This window comes from Dreissena polymorpha, chromosome 3, assembly GCF_020536995.1.
Source record: "Dreissena polymorpha isolate Duluth1 chromosome 3, UMN_Dpol_1.0, whole genome shotgun sequence".
NCBI classification, from domain to species: Eukaryota; Metazoa; Mollusca; class Bivalvia; order Myida; family Dreissenidae; genus Dreissena; species Dreissena polymorpha.
In genome coordinates, this window is record NC_068357.1 from 142,221,614 (window position 1) to 142,233,964 (window position 12,351).

The window sequence follows — 12,351 nt, forward strand, 5'->3', positions numbered from 1 at the left end:
GCAATACAATACATTTAATATACGCATATCGATAAGTATTTTGTTGTAAATGCATTTTTTGTAATAAAGAAAATAAAAACAATTCATACATGTTTCACTCTCATTTCGGTCATTGTTAAGGTCATAATATCCCTATATAATTCAATGTAAAGGCGACAACTTTAAGGGAAAATAAATGCAACAAATTGCACATGTAGAGACCCCCATAACCATACCTTTTCTTAAAGGCCTTTCTAAGCGGAATCGATTTATGCAATAAAAAAGATAGGTCATGTTCAAACCAAGAAACCTCGACACAAATCAAAATCGACTGTTTTTGAACTCCTATTCAAGCCCTACCACTATCTCAAAACGATAAAACCCGAACAACAGTTAAAAGTGTAAAAGATGCCCTCGAGTCAACTATATTTTTTTTAGAGAGTACATCCCTACATGAAACGGATATTTAGTATACACATGTACTGTAACCTTAATTATCTCTAATCCATAAACATTCTCTCATATGAACGGGAATAATAAAACTAAATTTGTTGAACCAGTTCTTTTATCCATCCCGAACACCAGTCGTCATTTAAAATGGACACTTACGTGATCGACGTCTACACGAAATGACGATCTAGTACGTACGGTCATAGTTAACCGGTGAAAAGATAACGTACGTGCACATGAAAAAAGATGATGTGCATATCTGAAAACGATCAAGAAAGCACATAAAACAACTCTCTCAAAGCGAGTCAGAAAGTAAATATGCGAGGTTTACCAAACAGTGCACAATTATAATTAATAAAGACAGGTTTAATTGAAGGGCCATATTCGAACGTTTGTTAATGTAATAATATTGACTATTACAAATGCGCAAATTCTTTTGCCTCACATATACTGATGCCCCAGCACAGACAAAACCATAAAATATTCCACACAAAGACAAGTTGCCATATTGAAACCAAAACCGTTCGCGTGTGAATTTGTGTATAGGTCTTTGGGTTAATTCTTCCGTGGCTAAGGCTGCATTAAGTGTGGACCTGCAATCATACCTAATAGAGCTCGATTGGACATTGTCGGATCGGGTATTACTTACATGTACCCCGGGTACTCTAAAGTATACTTACATGTACCCCGGGTACGGTAAATATTCTTACACGTACCCGGTCGATATTAGACTGTACCCGAGTTGTATTCCCGCCCAAAATCCGATGTCGTAAAACGCGCTTCCGATTACCGTAAAACAATATTTTGTATCTTACAAACTTCCCTTTTTAAAAACTGCATCAACATGCTTTTTGAGTATGAGTTTCGATAATATAGAGGCCATTTAACAGAAAAATGACATAAATGTGAACATAATTAATTAGAAAAAAAAAGCCGAAAACGACCGATTTAGCATGAAAATTTCCCGCGTACGTGTAAGTATATTTACCGTACCCGGGGTACATGTAAGTATTCTTTAGAGTACCCTGGGTACATGTAAGTATTACCCGAGCCGACAATGAACAATCGTGCCCTAATAGACTTACTTTACTCAAGAAAGTTGGAACAAATTTCCAGCTACTTAACGATTACGGAAATATTGAGATGGTCTCCTGTTTGAGGCCGGGGAAATTCAAACTGTCCGATAAAGTGATGAAAAACAAAACTATTAAACTTCCGGCAACTAGGTTTGAACCCGGTCATCTTGTGGAGAAGATAGTGTACCAAAAACTCAGCTTATCGTACAGCCCCCACGCCACAAAATCTAGTCGCAGTAAATATCTTTATCATTATGTTCATTTTTAGGTCATTCAACTGCAAACGTTTCGAACGAGATTTAACCAGTGGTGAAAAGGAGTTAAACAAGAAACTGTTCGTGCTATAAATTACATAGCAGCAAAATAGACAAAAAGCCATAATTCTGCACAACATCTTTCGGCAAAACTTAGATTTTTTCGACCATCTTAATATACGCATATCGATTAGTAAGAAAATTCAGCAGCACAAGTTTGAGCCACAGGTGGTTAGCGTGTGGCTATGATATTAATTAGTGGAAACATCATTTTGAATGATAAATAATCATCTTATAACGAAAAATTAAATTGTATGCAACTCAAAATCACCCCAAAACGGGATGCATCGCTTTGGACAGCCATATCTTCATCAATTGTGCAGCGATTTTCACGACTTGGTCTTATTCAACGCAGAATTGAATTTCCTTTCTGGAAATGTATACTTCTTGCAATATTTTTACAAATGCTGGGTCAACTTTTAAGAAATAACACGATAGACAACTCGCATGACCCAGTTGACAATGATCATGCAGTCTTTAAGACTGAAATCTTCACGGAGTAAAGGGCATCTCCCCTACAAAGTTCATGTACCTCGATACCATAATTCAATAAAACGTATGAAAAAACATTATTACCGTTCTTGTCGTTACATTATGCATCAAGACTAACTGTCCAGCGCCGTTTGAAATTCTGTGTTTACATACATTTCTACTAACTGACATTTTAAACACACGAGTGATTTCATTGGTCCAATGCGGAGGTGTGTCTTTACAACTGTGAAAATCGCTGCGCAATTGATGAAGATATGGCTGTCCAAAGCGATGCAGCCCGCGTTGGGGTGATTTTGAGTTGCATACCTTGTTATATATATATATTTGATAGTGAATTATTTTTTTTCAGAAAAGTTAATTTTTCGTTATAATATGATTATTTATCATTCAAAATGATGTTTTCACTAATTAATATCATAGCAACACGCTAACCACCTGCGGTTTGAGCCCTATCCATAATAGGTTAAGGTGGGATGAAAACACATGCTACATGGCACAATATATCTACTATATATAACATATCAGAAAAATGGGTCATTCTGTCGAAAAGCTGTTAAGCAACATTAATTTCTTAATGATCATCTACAAATTAAGGAGTGCATTACACTCAGTGGGGTCATAAAAATATCTCTCTGTTAAACAACTAGCCAGAGACGTCTCGCCCAGCTTTACCATGGCCCGAATTTAAGTAATCGATTAACTGTGTGAAATAAATCGCACATATGCACCCAGAGCTTTGACCGTTCCTCAAGTTCAACCATGGGTATCGGACGGTCTAGGTTCATTTACACTCCTACTCACAATCCCGATGGTAATATTGAATTTTCATGCATTAATTCATTCTTTTATTATTTCGGTGTCAATGCTTTTCGCATAGACTTGAGTTTTAACGCGTACTTGTCCTGCCCCATATTATCTTTGCATTACCCCTCCCATCACATTTTGCACACAGTCACAGGTAGCAGAATCATAAATTTGCCTCCCGCCGCTACAGTAAAACCTTGTTAACAACATTGTTAACTTTCATATTCAAGGTTGCCACTTAACTTTAAAAGTCAGGAAAATTTGTTTTTTTTCAAGGTCAGTGAAAAGTCAGGGAATAAAAAAAAAACGGTCAGTGAAAAATTAAATATCAGAAAAGTCAGTGAAAAGTCAGGGAAAAATATAATTTTGGGTGAATGCATAAGTTATTTAGTGGCTATGGCAGTCTTCAGGTATTATTTGTTTTTGAAAATTCAACAGTATATTTTTTATTATGCCCCTGAAGGACACAGGTACTTGAAACAATTTTTTGGTCCTTATATATATAATAAGAGTAAGGTACCCAACGATGATTTCACAGGTGTATTGAATAACACAATGCAACAGCATAAAAGATCAAACAATGCACACATATGTCGTTGTGGTTGCCAGCAGGAAGCGTCCATCTATGCAGGGGTTTTTTTTAGAAAAAGGGGAAGACGCTGGACGCTGGGTAAAAGGGGAAAATCGAGCGCGAAAGAGACATATTTGGGGAAAAAAAACCTGTTCATTTCAATGTCTATAACTCACCTACAGACTTCAGGGTTTTTTTTAGAAAAAGAGGCATGGCTCTGACCTTTTTGTTCTTAAACACATGAACAAGTATGATATTAAAGTCAAAGTCCTAAATAAAGTTGCAGGTGTAGATCTAATAATAGGAAATGTTTTCAACTGTGGCTGGGGAACAATGTCAATATTATGATTTCAATTTCATGATGAATGGGTTGACGATCTAGATCTGCTTCAGTATTGGAAGGGAAAGGTGCGGCAGCTGCCGATTGTCCACTTTCACTTTCACAATAATCCGACAGTATTAATCGATGTTGATTACATGTACCTCCGAATCCTGCTGGGTTTCAACGGTTTTTGATGATTCATTCTTAAAAAATGCGTCAACGCAATTAATATTTTCCGAGTCCGAACGTTTTATTTTGTTCGTGTATGATGCCAATTGTGAGACTTTTTTCTGTTTTAACGTTTATATCTTGGCTTTCACATAACCCGGATGAAAATTCGACTGGTTTCCGGTAATTAATTGACGAAACACCGTTTCTAGCGCAAGACTGGAATCCAGTAAAATAGTCACATGATTAATACGATTAGTTGCCCGGTTTCCATGACGTAATTTAAGAGCTATATATAGAATCACTCGGATTCCCAGATTTGAGCGTTCGTCGGGAGAGAGAGAGAGAGAGATCGTTGTACATGGTACAAATTGGATAAGTGTCGACTTCCCAAAAGAAAAAGAACATTTCTTTGAGGGTAAAATATTATATTTTGGTGAAAAACTATATTTTTGGAGGGGAAAAGGTATTTTTAGGGGAAAAATTCTGGTAGGGGAAGACGCCGAATATCGTTACCAAAGAACGACGTAGTTCGATGGCAAACTGAGTAAATGACAAACGCACGTGGAGTTTATAGCAAAGTTCTTGTTTAATTGTGAACAATCGACCGAAAATCGCCTTCATTCATTACTGACAGCTGGATGTCAGGAATTACACACTTTGATTTTGGGGTGCTATTTGTGAAACTTTTGGCTGTTTTGGACATACTTGGACGATTTTCATCAAATAAAAGGTGTTTTATCATAAATGGACGCTTCCTGCTGGCAACCACAACGACATATGTGTGCATTGTTTGATCTTTTATGCTGTTGCATTGTGCTATTCAATACACCTGTGAAATCATCGTTGGGTACCTTTACTCTTATTATATATATATAAGGACCAAAAAATTGTTTCAAGTACCTGTGCTGAAGGAGGGCATATAGTGATCGGACTGTCTTTCCGTCACACTTTGCGTTTAGGTTTCGCGCTTAGCCTCCAATCATGAATTCATGGCTTGTCAGGAATGCACTTGTATCTCTCAATGAACCCATTTAGCCACCTGCTAATCAGCAACTAATTAATTCTCTATTGACTGCCTGCATAGTTCTGGTACAGTAGTATTCATTGATGCTTTTTGAAATGGTAATGTGTAACAGGCTTGCAGCTTAAATGCCATTAGTCCCTAGAAATAGGCCCCAGCTGGAAACTCGCATCAAAGACCTTTATACTGATAAGAATGAAATTGTTATGGCACACAGTTTATGGATGAGATCAGTAGTTTTGGTGTGATTATCAAAGATTTGTGTTTTAAATAGGGTTGATTTTTGTTTTATTTGGAAATATCATTGCAAGGTGATTCTGCAAATAGTTCCAGTTTGTTTAAAAGCAAGGCCCTGAGGTGGGTGGCAGGTTTCTTTTTATTGCTACAGTGAAACATTATTGTGAACTCTACAAGTCACATTTTAGTTCAATCTTGGTTAAACATGCTGAGAACATATGTTCCTATAATATATTGATTTACTTTGAAAATGGTTCCGGTGCTCTGAAGAGCGAGCAAATTTCTTCTTGTGAACCTTATGATAATATTTATGTTTCATGAAGTACTTTTATTATTTTGAACTCCACCTTCCCAGAATAGTTTAGTTCCCTCCAGTCGCAGGTGAGCACCTTATGGCCCATGGCCCTCTTGTATTAAAATGTCGCAAATACACATGTTTTATTGCTAAGTCACCGGCTACTTTGAAAATATAATTTGTTACTCAAATTTCTCTGGAGAACACTCATTCAGCCATAGTGTGCAATCAAAATGCCATGTAACTAATAAAACCTTTTCCATACATGTTTATAAAAAGCACACATCAATACCATGTTTTTATGCTCCCGAAGGAGGGCATATACAGGAACCAAATTTAACCTATAATGGCACTTGCATTTTTTTGCAAGTTCATTTTTTAACCAGGTTTTCCGAAGGAAAAAACTGGTTATTAGATTGGCGAATGCGGGCTGGCTGGCGGGCTGGCGGAACAAGCTTGTCCGGGCCATAACTATGTCGTTCATTGTCAGATTTTAAAATCATTTGGCACATTTGTTCACCATCATTGGACGGTGTGTCGCGAGAAATAATAACGTCGATATCTCCAAGGTCAAGGTCACACTTTGAGTTCAAAGGTCAAAAATGGCCATAAATGAGCTTGTTCTGGCCATAACTGTCATTCATTGTGAGATTTTAAAATCATTTGGCACATTTGTTCACCATCATGGGACGGTGTGTCGCACGAAAGAATCACGTCAATATCTCCAATGTCAAGGTCGCCACGACTAAAAATAGATTTTTTTAAAAAACAAACTTACAAAGGGGGTTAATTTTGTTTGTTCATTTCAAAAGTTCAGTTTGAGTTTTCTCCCTTTATCAGATTTTTTTTTCACAATGAAAACCTGGTTTTGTGACAATTTTGTCCCTTGTTTTCACTTGCAAAAGAAAAACTTGCTCGCAATTTTGGAGTTTTTTAATATATTTTATTTAAAACAATACATTTCTTGTACCATTTTGCTTAAATTTGTGTATTTTATGTTGGCTCTTTAAAGGGGCCTTTTCACAGATTTTGGCATGTTTTAAAGTTTGTCATTAAATGCTTTGTATTGATAAATGTAAACATTGGACCTAAAAGCTCTTGAAAAAAATCAAGAATAAAAAAAGAAAAGGAAACAAAAGTAGCCTGCAGCAGGGCTCGAACCAGTGACCCCCGGAGTCCTGGAGTAAAAACGAATTAGACCGCTCGGCCATCCTGCCAAGTATCCATAAGGGATGTATTTTATACTTTATAAAAGTTATCTTCGTAGTTTCACAAAATTAAACAACAACAACAGAACTCTCCAAATTATTCAATCTTTTCGCGTTGCAACGCTTTATAATTTTTATGCCCCCTTCGAAGAAGAGGGGGTATATTGCTTTGCTCATGTCGGTTGGTCGGTCTGTCGGTCCGTCCACCAGGTGGTTTTCAGATGATAACTCAAGAACGCTTGGGCCTAGGATTATGAAACTTCATAGGTACATTGATCATGACTCGCAGATGATCCCTATTGATTTTGAGGTCACTAGGTCAAAGGTCAAGGTCACGGTGACCCGAAATAGTAAAATGGTTTCCGGATGATAACTCAAGAACGCATACGCCTAGGATCATGAAACTTCATGGGTAGATTGATCATGACTCGCAGATGACCCCTATTGATTTTTAGGTCAAAGGTCAAGGTCACGGTGACCCGAAATAGTAAAATGGTTTCCGGATAATAACTCAAGGACGCATATGCCTAGGATCATGAAACTTCATGGGTAGATTGATCATGACTCGCAGATGACCCCTATTGATTTTGAAGTCACGAGGTCAAAGGTCAAGGTCACGGTGACCCGAAATAGTAAAATTGTTTTCGGATGATAACTCAAGAACACATACGCCTAGGATCATGAAACTTCATAGGTAGATTGATCATGACTCGCAGATGACCCCTATTGATTTTGAGGTCACAAGGTCAAAGGTCAAGGTCACTGTGACCCGAAATAGTAAAATGATTTTCGGATGATAACTCAAGAGCGCTTTTGCTTAGGATCATGACACTTCATTGGTACATTGATCGTGACTCGCAGATGACCCCTATTGATTTTCAGGTCACTAGGTCAAAGGTCAAGGTCACAGTGACAAAAAACGTATTCACACAATGGCTGCCACTACAACGGACAGCCCATATGGGGGGCATGCATGTTTTACAAACAGCCCTTGTCAGGTTTTTAAATCGTCAAAAGATGCATATAATGGCTAAATTAGACCATGGTAAATGTTCAGTATTACTGTTTCCTCACAAATATCATAACTAAAACGAACATTTGCGAATCTGAAACAACTTTTTTCAATTTTGTCAATTTACCAAAACGTGAAAAGATCCCTTTACAGAAGCATAATCATTGGAACAAAACAGTTATCTCAAGGCATGGACGTCTTGCATGGTATTTGTCTGACTATGTTGTCGCTGTCAACAACATAATCTAGATTGATGTAAAATTCAGTCATCCATTTTTTAACTGTTTTGAGAGCTGCTGTCTGCGTTGCTTTTTCTGTAGTTTTTTTTCTTAGACCACAACAAATTGAAGATTTGTTCTATGGATTTTTGCTTCCCAAAAATGGATCGAGCGAGCGAAATAAAAATAGATATATTTTTATTCTATTTTTCGTTAAATCACATGCGAGCAAAAACCCAATAATACAAAAATACATATATTGCCTCTTCAGAAATTTGTCCATGATTGATAAATGTTTTTGATTGTGCTGACAGAAAGATTTTTAGAAAGTCCCGATCACTGAGACGCTTATTAGTTGCAAGCGCCTAGCGAACCAAACCTCATACCAGAGTAGCTTCCCTTGAATTTTACAACAACAATGGTGGCCGAATGTGTTTATGCAATTCTTTAACACATAAATCATTAAATTTAAGCAAGATTTTGATCTTGAAAATGGGAGTTGTGATAATAAAAAGTAATCATCTCTCAATACTTAAAGGATTTATGGAAAAACAGGTTTGAGAAATCTTAAATTTCTACTCGCAGAGAAATTGCAAGCTTTATATTTTTCAACTCGCTATCCATAAATCTCGCTCGCATTTTGGGAGTATGCGAGCTAAGTTTCCATCCCTGATATAGTGATCTCACTGTCTGTCTGTCCTTCCGTCACACTTTTGCGTTTAGGTTTCGAAAAATGCTCATAACTTCTAGGTCGCTTCAGATGTAACCTTCATATTTGGTATTATGCATGTGTATATGGACAAGGCCTTTTCATACGCACACAAATGTTGACCCCCTTGACCTTGAACTTAGTGTCCGCGTTAAGGTTTTGAAATCTACGTTTGGGTTTCGATAAAAGCGTGTTTTGAGAGCATATGTCTTCTGATGGAGACAGCTCTTGCTGTACCTTATAACAAACATATTACATACATTGTAAGTACATGTAAACCCCCCCCCCCCTATAAAGTATAGGGTGGTATACTGTCTGTATTCATCATAGGCATAATTATGTGTGTCAGTTCGTCTGTCTGTCCTTAGACACAAATTTATTAGGAGAAGTTCTTTCTCGCTTCTCAAGGTACAGCATTAAAACTTGCTAAGATTGTTCCTTATGTTGTGAAGTTGTTCATTTAACTTTTAATTGTGCATCTCAACAAACTTTTTGCAGATCCTCTTGGGTCAAAACTGCCCCCTCTCAGTCAAATTTTTCAGTGCTACAACTTGCTACATGTCACCTGTGGGAGTATTTATCATTACTGACAAGTTCTACTTTTTCATTTTAGGAACATACAGGATTTACAACCCTCCAGTAACTCTGAACAGAAAGTGGTCTGAGTTTCCTTTCTTGTTCCATTATAACTACTCCAGGTACCTTCGAAGGTTCTTCTTCGCCTATATTTTTGTGGGTTTACCAATTCACATCTATGGACCACAAAAAACAGGTATGACTGATACAAATGATCAAAACTAATTATACAAATGTATTAAAATTTAAGAAAAATTTACATGGAAAAATTATCCGATGAAAACTGATTTATATATTATATAAAAATCCAGCTCACTGTTGCTTATATCATCAATAGTTGAAGTAAATTAAAAAGACAACCATTAAAAATGTTATTCTTTACAGCCATTACAACCCACTCAGTCAAACTAATTTTTTAAGTAACTGAAGCTCATAATTTGTACATTCCTGTTATTTCTTGTTTTTTGATTCCAGTGAACAGAGAAGACTTACAGAAAAGGAGGCTGAATTACAATTGTGAGTAATCTCAATTTGTCAGAAAAAGTGTCATTTGTGTTTCTCGGGTCCTAATCAAAGATCTGTTATTGTTGGTTATCATGTGAGGGATTTTAGCTCTAATCTAACAAATGGACTCCAGGTACCTTTTTGGCATCTCTGCATGTACAATTGCATACAATTTAAAGTTATACCTGTGATATGTGATGTTCATGTTTCAGTTACATTCCATGTTATCTTCATTGCTACCAAGAATGGCATTAGCTCAGCTTACGGTCCCTAATTATACCCCCATTACCATTGGTAATGGGGGCTATATAGGAGTCACTTTGTCGGTCAGTCGGTCTGTCTGTCCCGAAATTTCATCCGATCTTCACCGAACTTGGTCACAAGTTGTATCTTGATGATGTATAGGTCAAGTTTGAATATGGGTCATGAAGGGTCAAAAACTAGGTCACGGGGTCACTTAGTGTGTTTTAAACCAAAAGTTTGTCCAGACCATAACTATGTCATTTATCATTAGATTTTTAAATAACTTGGTACATTTGTTCACCATCACGGTACGGTGTGTTGCGTGAAAAAAGTACGTCGATATCTCCAAGGTCAAGGTCACACTTGGAGTTCAAGGTTCAAATGCTTGTCCGGGCCATAACTTTATCATTTATTGTGAGATTTTAAAATCATTGGCAAATTTGTTCACCATCATGGGACGGTGTGTCGCACGAAAGAATTACGTCTATATCTCAAAGGTCAAGGTCACACTTCGAGTTCAAAGATTAAAAATGGCCATAAATGAGCTTGTCTGGGCAATAACTATGTCGTTCATTGTGAGATTTTAGAATCATTTGGCACATTTTTTCACCATCATTGGATGGTGTGTTGCACGAAAGAATTACGTTGATATCTCCAAGGTCAAGGTCACACTTTGAGTTCAAAGGTCAAAAATGGCCATAAATGAGCTTGTCCGGGCCATAACTATGTCATTCATTGTGAGATTTTAAAATCATTTTGCATATTTGTTCATTATCATTAGACAGTGTGTCGCGCGAAAGAATTACGTCGATAACTCCAAGGTCAAGGTCACACTTTGAGTTCAAAGGTCAAAAATGGCCATAATTGAGCTTGTCCGGGCCATAACTATGTTGTTCATTGTGAGATTTAAAAATCATTTGGCACATTTGTTCACCATTATTGGACGGTGTGTCGCGCGAAAGAATTACATCGATATCTGTAACGTCAAGGTCACAATGTGAGTTCAAAGGTCAAAAATGGCCATAAATGATCTTGTCCGGGCCATAACTATGTCATTTATTTTGAGATTTTAAAAATACCTTGTACATTTGTTCACAATCATTGGACTATGTGTCATGCGAAAGAATTATGTCGATAACTCCACGGTCTAGGTCACACTTGGAGTTCAAAAGTAAAAAAATGGCAATAAATTTGAACGGCATGTCATGCGAAAGAATTCAAAAGTTCAAAGGTCGAAATGGCCATAAATGATAATGGCATTATAATTCTTAAAATCACCTTAAATTTGATTCTCTTGTTTTGTGAAGACAGCATGCAAAATAGTCTGTGTCAATGCGGCATGTGGGGGTATGCGTCGCGTCTGTGACAAAGCTCTAGTTGGTTACTGCATGGTCATGTTTCTTTTGTAACAAATGATTGCAGAACGACAAGGCTCCATTACAAATCAGTTGGTTGACTCAGCGCTTCAATTCATACAAAAGAAACATTCATTGATATTTTGTGCAAAATTATTATTTATGTAAAATGCAGCAGCATATCTCGGGAAAATTTGTCTGTTTAATCCCCTTTGAAATAATGATTTCTGTCTGTAGATACTCTCCACGAGCCACCTCGTCCATTCATACCACCAGAGGTACCAGCCTACAAGCCTAAAGGAGGCCTCGCTTCTATTGTTAACTGGTCTCCACCCAAGTATCGCAGTGAGGATTAAGAGTGCTGAGCATCTTGAACATTTTGTGTACCGGCTTGTTTGATATTTTGCACAGAGTGTGTACTTTCCATTTGCCTGGTTTCCTAACATCTGTTTTAAATGTTCAATGGGTTTAGTGATAAAGAAGTTAGAATCTGTTATGAACTTTGGAGCATTTTGAATTTTGTATTCTGAGGTTAAATAAAGTTTGTAAGAGGACTTATTTCAAATTGAATTATTTTATTAAAGAGACCTTTTCAGAGATTTTGGCATGTATTGAAGTTTGTTATTAAATGCTTTATACATGTATTATTAAATGTAAACATTGGACCTAAAAAGCTCCAGTAAAAAAAACAAGAATACAAATAAAGAAAGAACAAAAAAGTAACCCTAAACTGGGATGGAACCACCGATCCCTGGAGTAAAAGTCTATAGCTTAGACCACTCGACCATCCGTGC

General features: G+C 36.9%; 1 protein-coding gene across 1 annotated transcript; it reads left to right on the forward strand.

The window, feature by feature from the left end:
- Positions 1-2,974: 2,974 nt before the first annotated feature.
- LOC127871764 (uncharacterized) lies at positions 2,975-12,111 on the forward strand. Its single transcript, XM_052414935.1, has 4 exons — positions 2,975-3,122; positions 9,493-9,651; positions 9,930-9,971; positions 11,795-12,111. Exons 1-4 carry the CDS (start codon positions 3,071-3,073, stop codon positions 11,911-11,913), a joined length of 372 nt encoding a protein of 123 aa, XP_052270895.1. The 5' UTR covers positions 2,975-3,070; the 3' UTR covers positions 11,914-12,111.
- Positions 12,112-12,351: the final 240 nt, after the last annotated feature.

Coding starts and splice junctions, on each gene's coding strand:
- LOC127871764 (XM_052414935.1), top strand. CDS start 3,071: ATGGGTATCGGACGGTCTAGGTTCATTTACACTCCTACTCACAATCCC. Junction 9,652..9,929: donor CTATGGACCACAAAAAACAG/GTATGACTGATA, acceptor TTTTGATTCCAG/TGAACAGAGAAGACTTACAG. Junction 9,972..11,794: donor AAGGAGGCTGAATTACAATT/GTGAGTAATCTC, acceptor TTCTGTCTGTAG/ATACTCTCCACGAGCCACCT.